Here is a 10,406-nt window from a genome sequence, read left to right as displayed (position 1 = left end):
GTGCAGCCCCAGCTACAGATATTAAAATTAAAATCTCATTTCCAGTTCCTGTTGAAGCATAGACAAGCTATGACAAACATTTTGTCATCCGGACTTGTTTAGCCTTCTCCTTTTCTTCTCACTCCATAATGTTAATAACTTCACAGCAGGTTGTTGCTCCACAGTCTCCATTCTGTTTACATCTGTGTCACCATGGCGTCTGGTGAGGTGGTGCACTGCCACCTGATTGCTCTCTTTGCCACGATATCCATAATAATATCCTGTAATGTGAAGCACTGCAAATCTAAAATCTTGGAAGTTGTGCAGACCAAAAAAATATCTGAGAAGTTTCCCTCTATATATGTGATGCAACCTGATTTCAAAATGTGTTTTGATTTTAAAGCTCCTGTAGCTTAAATTGTCATAAGAGGAGAGTCGTAGCTCCAGCTGTCAGGCTGCAGTACTGCCCGGTGTCAGCAGGTGGCAAACATGGTGTTTGTGTACCAGCCCACAGGAAGGTCAATGAGGTCTCAAATGTGTGAATGTGATCCTGTTGTAATGTTTTTAATGTGTCCAAACGTCCTCAGAGAACCAGAGATGTGGAGGACATGGACTTCGTCAAAGCCAGGACCAACAGAGTGTCCACCCTCAGCAAAGGGTCGAGAACGAGGAAGAAGACCGGTCAGAGACACAGCTGATTACTGAAAATGTTTTTGTTGTTAAAAGTAGATGTCAGTCGTGTATGTATCATTAAGTCTAGTTTATTCTAATCCACCTTATTTAGTTTTATGAAGATGTGCAACACCACAACACATAAAATACGTAGCCCATTACCATTTGCGCATCTTCCCTACTATATGATGTCCACTTCCATAGTTAGTAGGAACAGGGGAGTACAATGGACGCACATTTCTTCCTGCAGACACATGGTATCTACATCATTACTTACAATTACAAGCATTGAAAACGTACTTCGAAAGATTAAACTGCATGCTTTAGTTTTAGTCTGTTTTTATCTGTTTAATATCTCAGTCAGAGGATTTTTTTTTTAATGTCCCCTGAAGCTCTTGGAAAGGAATGGATGTTTTATATCTGTTTTGTGACATTTTACAGCCACACAAAGATAATAATTATCAGTTGCAACTTTAGTGTCACCTAAAGGAGCTTTTTGAAAAATGTATCAAGTCAGTTTACTAAAGAGGGGACAGCGATGCGTTTGAAAGATGAAGCAGATTTTACTACCAGCTTTTAAATGTTTTGGATGATTTCATATTTTTTTTCCAGAACACGGTCGCATGTGGATGGTCTGTGAGGGGTTCCAGTTCATCCTGTGGAAACAAGCCAACGCTCTGCTCACACTGGGAGTCAGTCCACAGTTTAAGGTCTGCTTTTTATCCTCCTCATTATTAGACCTGCATCACAAAGTGTCTGATCAGACGCTTCAATGGTTCAATTGTTTCAGGATGACGTGCTGTGTCCGCTGTGGAGACTCTTCCTGCAGAAGAGTCGACTGGCCTACACCTCCAACCCAATGAGGAGCTCCAAGTTCAAAGTGGTAAGCTCTGAACTATTATTTTGAAGTCATTTTTGTCATTTATTTGTATATTTCTGATGTGATTTTTTTTTTTTTGTTATATTTGTATTTTTAAATTATGAGTTTAAATTTGCCTTATTTGATACTCTGAATATTTTTTTTCTTTTTTTTAAAGTTTTATTTGTTTAATATTAGGTCCAGTGTTTCCTCTACATTCATTTAGAAATGGCGGCCGCCATTCCTAAATCCCATCCGCCGCTCCTTCCATTTTCTTTTTCTTTTTTTTTGTCCACCGCCGCATGTCTCCACCTTCACAGCAGAGTCCTGCACTGGGTCCGGTCCTGGGGATTAATAAATTAAATTTCTTCTTCTCCCCTCAGGGAGATGTGAACACAGATTCGGACAGTGTGGCCGAGTCCAGTGCGACGGACGGAGAGTCGAACCCGCCGAGCACCGCCGGCTCTAATGCAGGTACAGTAGAGACGCTGAGGCTGAGAACCTGCAGAACTACGACAACATTTACAACAACTACTGCTGCTATTTTACTGCTACTGCTGCTGAACAACTACTAGTGACATTCCTGTAATTTATTCAGTTTTATCAGTTAAACACTGAGCTTCCTTTTTCTTAATCATTTTAAAGAACATTGTTTTACCTAAAAAGTCCAGTTGAGGCTCTGATTTGTTCATAATTCATGTTGACATGTGACAGTGTGTATCGTGCTGTTATCGTTCCATGTCAGACGCTTGTTTTTAAAAAACAAATTCCTCAAATATTTGAACTGAAGCTAACTTTATGCAAAATAATCATTCAAAAAAAAGATTTGATTAAGTAAAGTTTATAGAATACCATACTTCTCTTTTGTTTTAAAAAAATTGAGTCTTTGCACCAAGTTCTGATAAAAGAAACGGCAGGTTAGAGAATTAAAGTCACGCTGTATCATCACATAATGAATTGATGAACATTTGTTGTCGCTGTAGTCCTTCATGAGTTGAAACGCTCCTCTTTACCCTCAGAGAGCGCCAGTGACTGGTCGGGCTCGGTGGATGCCTCCAACTACGTGTCGACTCGGTTGAAGCGGAAAAAGGGTCCGATAAGCATGACCAAAACTCTGGCTCTGCTCCACCTGGCTCTGGTCTGGAGCCGTGAGGCGCTGACGCTCAGTGACCTGCTCAGGTGACATGTTTTAGACCAAACCTGCTGCACAAGGCGGGAAAAAAAAGAGATGTTAAATATGAGGTGTGTTGGAAAAGTTCCAGGACTGGTGTCACAAAAGATATATTTCAACTACAAACTACAAGTTTTCCTCTTCCAAGTAATCCTCCTGGAGTCTAACACACTTCCTCAGCCTTCTCTTCATGCCGCCATGCACTCCTGGAAGGATTCTTCTAGGATTCTCCACAGCTCCGTCATCACAGCCATCTTGATGTTGTCCATGTCTTCTAAACGGGTCCCCTTGATGACCCCCTTGAGCTTGGGGAGGCGGAAACAATCCCACGGAGCCAGGTGGGGTGAGTAGGGAGGTTGCTCCAGGACGGAGATGCTCTTCTCAGCCAGGAACTGTGGGATGCTCAGGGCGTTGTGAGCAGGCGCGTTGTCATGGTGAAGCAGCCTCCACTTGTCCTGCCACAACTCTGCCTCTTCTGAACAAAGTAAACGCTGCAGGATCTCTCTGTAGACGTGCTGGTTGATCATCTGAAGGGTAAAACTGGTAGTTTGTAGTTTGGGTTTGAAATACATCTTTTGTGACACCAGTCCTGGAACCTTTCTGACACACCTCGTAGAATAAATGACTGTGTGGGTCTGAAAAATCCTGGACAGTTCTTGAAGTGATTGTTTGTGTTTTCAGGCTGGTGAAGGAAGGTCATGTCCCGTATGTGAACGCCCACGAACAACTGCCTGAAGAGATGAAGCTCTTCGGAAGAGATGCTTTGATCTTTAGAGTCGAGGTCAGAACTCCAACTCCTGGTGTTATTAATGGTGGATGTCTGAGTGTAACAATATTTAAAGGTTTTAAATGTTATTATAGTAAATCCTCTTGATTCTGATTGATTGATTCAGTATTTGCTCTCCATACTGGTCATCTGACGGCATCTGAATGTGTCTGAATCTTGGGTACTTTTACCAGGTTGGACGTCGTAACATTTCTGTATCACCTTCAACACAAGTCTGAAGTGCACTCCGTCACATTAATGGATAGACATACACAAGTAACGATACGTGGGGCGGATTTCTTTTCGTGTTTCGGCTCCAGTATTCATCCAAATATATCTCAGAAAGCACAAACAGTGTGTTTGTTATGATCACAGCACACTTTTCTCACTCCCTTTATTTTACATTTTCAAATCTTTTAGGTTACAGAATGAAATGTCTAAAAAATAAAACTTTACTGCAATGAAAACGGACAATAACGGCTTCAAGACTCACGACACTCACTAGTAAACAATGTCGTCCGAGTTTTCTCCCTAGAAGACATTAATAGGAGTTTAAGTTTGCCTCCTCTGGCAGGTTTTTTTAAACGCCTTTATCATCAGTAAGGAGTAGCGTCTCCAACAAAAGTGAAAAATACAGCAGCGGTTACTTCATTAAACTCTCATCATTATAAATGAACCCTGAGAACACAGAGAGCAGGTCAGTCTGGATCAGGATCCAACAGCAAGTCGCACTGTGTCGGCCTACGTGTTTTCCCATCAGACAGATGAGCTGTCACACACTGAATCCCAGTTTGTTGCCTGCAGCTGTTACGGACTATTTCCTTTATTTAAGTCCCCATTGTATCAGACAGCAGTAGGATTCATCACACAGAGTCACAGTTTATCAGCTGCCGGTCACATTCAGTCTGTTGGTGCATTATCATGTGTTGTACGTCACTTGGTTTGTTGTCTAGTTTCACCTGAATGACAAATATCAAGTGTGTACCGCTGCATTCTCCACGCTGAATCTCTGCATGAGACCTTGAGGAGCAATAATGGGAATAAAAAGCGACTGAATGACTAGAATGTTGTCACTTTAACGGACTGATGAAGCCAGTAATGTTCCACATCCAATGTGTGGAACGAGCTTTTGACTCTGGGATTCATTCTCACTGTCGAACTGTGAAAATTTGACTCAGTGACTTTGTGACGCTTTTACTTTGAAGCTTTGTGACTCTTAAACATTGTGCCTCCGACTCTGTGTGTGTCAGACTCTTATTGCTATTCTTCATCGTTCATCTAATCCAGGGATCTCCAACTCCGGTCCTCGTGAGCGACTGTCCTGCAGGTTTTAGGTGTTACTGTACTGCAACACACTGGACTCACATTAATGGATCTCCAACAGCTTGTTGTCAAGTTCTGCACAAGTCTGTTAATGATGCATTGATGCGAGTCAGGTGTTTTGCAGAACGGAAATGTCTAAAACCTGCAGGACAGTCGCTCACGAGGACTGGATTTGGAGATCCCTGGTCTAATCCAAGTGTGTCTTGTTAACTTTACTGTTTGTGAGTCCCACGCTGCCGATTGAACAGATTTAAATATTCACTTGTTCCGGCTTTGATTAGACTAATTAATAAGTAAGATACTTCTAATTGTTGTTTTTTTTTATATAGTGGCATGTTTTGGACTCATTAAATTAGACAATGATATTCATTGTATTCTGCTTTTACCTTATGTATGTATTTATGTATTCTATCTATTCACTTTATTTTCTCTGTCTGCTTGTGTTGACTGCAGCATGGGTGAACAGCCCAAGACAACATTTCCCACGCCTGGGACAATAAAGTTAACGTTGAATCTTGTTTCTACAGAGTGTCCCATCTCACCGGGTTGTGCATAACGAGGCCCAGGCTCTGGTTCTGTTCCTGCAACTTCCTGCTTTTCCTCCAATCAGCTGTGAGACTCTGCTGCACCCAGAGCTGCTCAGCCTGCGATATCTGACCGACACCAACTTGCCCGGTGATAATACCAACGAAAATACCGATCTATGAGATGAACAGTGCTGCTGATAACTGCTGGATCATTACTGCTGACACTGACACACATTCTGATACGATCCAGAACCCACTCTGAAGGACTTCTCTTTTCCCTGTCAGATGAGCTCCACCTCTGGGTCTGCAGACTGATGGAACAAGCCGGTTTGGCAGATCACAAACTCCACACGTTTGACCCTGACTCCTGTCCTGAGCTGCCACGGTACGATGTCCAGACCGCCGCCCTCATCGTCATCACCATGAAGCTCATCTTCGGCCTGGACGACCACACTGAGTGGTAACCGCCCCTCCCTTCTGTAAAACTGCGTCCATGTCTACAGCTACATGTGCGCCACTTTGCTTTTTGTCTTTCAGGTATTTATCCAATCAAGTCGGTACCCAGGACAACTCAGGTTGGTTGTTCACTCCAGTATTCATTATTCAAATTTTATGCAGGGGTTACAAGACCTGCTGGTTTTGTTTTCCGAAGACATGACCCCATTTGGCTTTGAGTCTGTTTTGTCTTGGACTTGACAACCACCTGTGAGTCTGGAAAAAAAAAAGATTGTGTTTTGTCGTTTCACTGATGATTACCAGGTGAGATGTTTAACCTGAGGAGGTGGTACCGAATAATGCAGGCTGCTTTGATGCAAGCTCAGCAGAGGAGAACGCAGGACATCGCCAGGTGAGACATCAACAGCGCTCCACCTGATTCACATGATCTACAGGTCAGCTGTTGCTCACACACAAACCAGAAACCACGTTTTAGACCTGATGCATGACATCATCTCATTGCTGTCGGTTTGAAATCTTAAAACTTTATTTTGGACTCTTTCTTCGCCTGGACTTTGCCCCCTTTTGACTTGAGCTTCACTCATGATTCAACCCCTTTTGGGTTTAATCTTAAACTGTGACTCAGTCCCTTTAGGACTTGGTCTTGTCTCTGTCTTTCATCAGGTTCAACCCTTTATGGACTCTGTCTTGTCTCAAACTTGAGCCTTTATGGACTGAGTGTTGACTCAGAGTCAACCACTTTTGGACTCGGTCTCTTCTTGGATTCTGTTCCTTATGGACTCATTCTTGTCTCAGACTCAGCCTATTGAACTTAATTAATTGGACTTCAATCAAACTCTGCCCTTTTTTGACTCTTGCTACTTTTGGACTCGGACTTTTCTCAAACTCAAACCCATTTGGCCTCAGTCTTGAACCTTTGTGGATTCTTTGTTGTCTGGGACTCTAAGCTCTTTTGAAGTTAGTTGGACTGAGCCTCTTTCGGTCTTGGTCTTGGCTTGAACTCACCGCTATCCGAGTCAAGTTTGTTAACACGAAACTTCCTCGAAAACAAAGTATCACCTGTTGCTGAAAAGGGGCGCTGCTCATGTGGCTGACCCGACAGTTCTCCCTCTGGACGGGATGTAGCTGTAAACACAGTGTCCCTGAGGTACCCTACCGAAGGGATCAATAAAGTTTTATCTTATCTTATCTCTTAAAATACCAGTGACTTGAAATATTGAAGCAATAGCAGCTGGATTTTATTGTGAAATAAACAAGATGCTGAAATGCTGATTGTGTTCTTCTCTCAGTGATTAATTAGTAATTGTAGTTTCTTTGAGTCAGTTTAATCAGTTTCATTTAAGCGTCCTCTGATCTTACTAAATATAACGTCAGTGAGGCCTAAAATCCCAAAACGTAGCAGAGCCAAGTCGGATGTGTGTATGAGATGATGACAGCTTTTGTTTACTTTTGCTTATGTTTGGTGTTTGTTCAACAATATAATGTTTTTATCACTAATGTATTTATTGTTTATCTCCATTTCATCCACAGGAAACAGTGGAAGCCAAAGAAACCTATTTACCCGAAGAATAAAGGGACTAAATGCATAGTGATAAAAAAGAAAAGTAAGAATCTGAGTTTGTAGACTGCAAAACAGCATCTGACTCTGTGTTGTGGGCAGTGAAGTGGTCACTTTAATGTTCCTCCATCTAGTCTGCAGGTTGATTCTTTTCTCTCCAGACGGCTTTAGTTTTAGCCATTCTGGTTGCATGACATCTACTAATTCAGCCTCGATGGGAATCTCCTGCTCATCTTTTAACCCCAAGTTTTTCATAATAAAAGATTAGGTTCTTTCCATAACTTACATCAACATTATTCAAAGTGACAACCAGAGTTTTTTTTGTTTCATCAACCTTTTTTTGGTCGGATGTTGCAGAGTTCCAAATGCAATCGAGCTGAAAAGGGTTTAGACTGAGTTGAGAGCAACCTCCGACAGAGAACTATCAGTTGAAACGGTTTCGTAACGCTTTAAACTGGCGCTGACCTTGTTGCTCAGCTGTGCGTCTACAGCTTTATTGTGAAGGTTCGTTCTCTGCATCTGTTTTCAGAGAAGCCTTTTATAAACAAGCTGGTTAACACAGTGGAGCATTCAGCAGCTGATGAGCCAGATATTTCCCTAAGGAGCTGGTGGAGACCAAAAACGGAGATAAAAGAAAAAATAGAAACATGACTCTAAAAGAAATGATAGATAAATAAGCAGCTGAGAGCAAACAAGTGATCACATTACAGTGTTGTGATCATGACTTGTTATGGACAGTGATATCCATGAGGTTGTGCGCTTAACAGAGCTTCAAACAGGAATCTTCTTCAAACCAGAGCGCTCAAGATCGTCTTTCTAGAGGTTGATTTTTACAGAAAATAATGAAACACACAGAAATAGCGCTACAGACTGATGAGGGGTTCTTGAAACACACAAGCACCTGACAGGATTTATACCTTACAGGCTAAACTCTTATAATTACTATCTGTTGCATGTCTGTGTAGGAATTGCGGAGCAGGTGCGCATGTGTTTTGAGAAGCTGTCCTCCTGTCCGGCTGGTGTCCAGGAAGTTGGTCCGTCCAGCTTCAGGTTCTGCTGGGGGGACGAGGACGGATCCGACGGTCCCAGTCTGCATCACATGAAGCTGGGTGGAGCCGTGACCCTGAAAGACAACTTCCTGACTCCCTCCAACTCCACGTACTGGCACCCAGGGCTCAGGAAATGCGACCGCCGGTAGGGCTGGAGCTCCAATAACGGTCATTATGTGGTAACAGGAATACAGTCGTCCTCAAATGTATTCAGACCCTTCCATTAAAGAAAAGGCAAAACTCACAATAGTCACTCAAATAATTAGAAACTGGAAAAAGTAATAATAAATAAAAATTTGCTAAATTCTAATTTAGTGAAATAAGATGTTGCTTTTGAATTGTGGTTGAAAAGAATAATTTAAAAAAGCAAATTAGACAAATTAGAGCACTTTGCTGATGAGCAGTGAAATCAAAACCTGTCAACAGGTGCAGAAGTCTGATGGAGAGTTACAGAAAACACTGGATAGCAGTGATTGGCTCAAAGGATTGTTCAACTAAATATTAGTTTACGGGTCCCATCATGCCGTCATGTCATGATGCTCATTAAATTTTTATTTATTATGACTTTTGTGAATTTTAGCTTATTTCAGTGAAAGCTGTTTTTTTCCTTCTTTAATGGGAGGGTGTGAATACATTTGAGGACGACTGTAGGTGTGGATACATTAGACGGTAGGTGAACAGTTGACTGGATGGGGGAGATGTGCAGGTGTAAAGATCAGCACCACTTCAACAAGGGCTGGCGACCGGGTCAGAGCATCTGTGAAATCTGAAGAAGACCAGAAACCAGGAGCATGTCCAGCCTCAGCACTCAGCAGAAAGTTGCTTTCCAGTTATTGAGAAGGAGAGCAGACATTATTAATGTTGGTGAAAACAGAATCGGTGATTTTGAATCAAATCAGAACACGTGCTCCAGACCTCTCCCGTCCTGATTACTTGTCCTCCTCTGCAGGCTTTGCCCCGGCACTCACTACTCTGAGATGGAGCCGACGCTGCCGCGGTCCTTCGTCTGGCTGCTGCAGCTCTTCTCCTTCCTGCTCGACGTCAGGCCGTTCTACCTGTACGAGGAGGTGCTGAGGGTGGAGAGACTAGTCCTCGGTACCAAAACGCCCTGCAACGAATTCCAGATCAAGAAGAAAACCAGGACCAGGGCCCAGACCAGAGCATCATCCAAGACTTTACAAAGAACTTGTGAAACTGGAGGAGAAAGCAGAAAAACTGTCAGTGACTCAAACTAAAACAAGCTGCAGGACATCGGCTCTCTGTTCTCCTGCTGCTGCCTTTGTTTGTTCGTTTTGCAGCAGCAACATTTTCTCCAACTTTATGCCAGAAATATTTTTTAATAAATGCTTCAGTTCTCCCAGTGTGTGTTTGGCATCAGGGATACATCGATTTTATGAAACAGGAAGTCACCTGTAAAAACAGAATAGTTTTCTATCACTTAATTAAAAAGAATAAACCTCAGCAAAATGGGAGGCAGCTTTTGAAACTAAAGACACTAAAGACGGTGTGTTTTCGTCATGTGGAGGATGCAATCAGAATCCAGGTAAACAAACAGGACTTCTGTGAAACAATTACATGAATATTATGGGAGTGAATCATCATGTAGGCTGATATCTGTAGTTTGGATATGAAGTCTTTCATATGGTTTTCTTCACAGATGAAGTGATGAGTCAATTGACTGCAGCTTCTTCACAGTGAGATTTTGTGTTCTGTTTCAAATCAGTAAATTGAATATTATTGGACAAAGTGTTTAAAGACATCACTGTAAAGTGAGGTCAGAACACCCTTCACATGTGAAAACCTCATTAATTCTTAGTTTCCTGGATAAGTGTGCGAGCGAACCCTGATTTATTTCTTTAATTTGTTCGTTTGCTTTGTGTCTCAGTGTTGCCGGCTGAAGACAAAGAAACATCAGAGCGCCGCAGTGACGGAAACCGACCAGCAGGAGGAGACGGTCGTTCACGCTGTAGGATGCTGAGGAACGACTACAACAGGTATCAAGCATACAGGAAATCAACATGGATGATGTTTGTCTGGTTCACTTTC

The 10,406-nt window shown here is 42.4% G+C and overlaps 1 protein-coding gene across 1 annotated transcript in view; it reads left to right on the top strand.

Moving 5' to 3' along the window:
• The window catches only part of taf1b (TATA box binding protein (Tbp)-associated factor, RNA polymerase I, B), an 11,374-nt gene extending 1,542 nt beyond the window's left edge, over positions 1-9,832 (top strand). The window contains exons 2-14 of the mRNA XM_008300711.1: positions 567-660; positions 1,264-1,361; positions 1,442-1,534; positions 1,894-1,984; positions 2,530-2,689; positions 3,363-3,462; positions 5,298-5,445; positions 5,583-5,757; positions 5,835-5,872; positions 6,057-6,144; positions 7,284-7,357; positions 8,277-8,505; positions 9,310-9,832. Coding sequence (XP_008298933.1) covers positions 567-660; positions 1,264-1,361; positions 1,442-1,534; positions 1,894-1,984; positions 2,530-2,689; positions 3,363-3,462; positions 5,298-5,445; positions 5,583-5,757; positions 5,835-5,872; positions 6,057-6,144; positions 7,284-7,357; positions 8,277-8,505; positions 9,310-9,595 — 1,674 coding nt within the window. The 3' untranslated portion in view covers positions 9,596-9,832. The remainder of the gene's footprint in view (positions 1-566; positions 661-1,263; positions 1,362-1,441; positions 1,535-1,893; positions 1,985-2,529; positions 2,690-3,362; positions 3,463-5,297; positions 5,446-5,582; positions 5,758-5,834; positions 5,873-6,056; positions 6,145-7,283; positions 7,358-8,276; positions 8,506-9,309) is intronic.
• The last annotated feature ends 574 nt before the right edge of the window (positions 9,833-10,406 follow it).

This window comes from Stegastes partitus, unplaced genomic scaffold (genome assembly GCF_000690725.1).
Source record: "Stegastes partitus isolate 25-593 unplaced genomic scaffold, Stegastes_partitus-1.0.2 Scaffold1578, whole genome shotgun sequence".
In the NCBI taxonomy this organism is placed as follows: domain Eukaryota; kingdom Metazoa; phylum Chordata; class Actinopteri; family Pomacentridae; genus Stegastes; species Stegastes partitus.
Note: the sequence above shows the minus strand (reverse complement) of the source record. Positions and strands in the feature narration are given on the sequence as shown.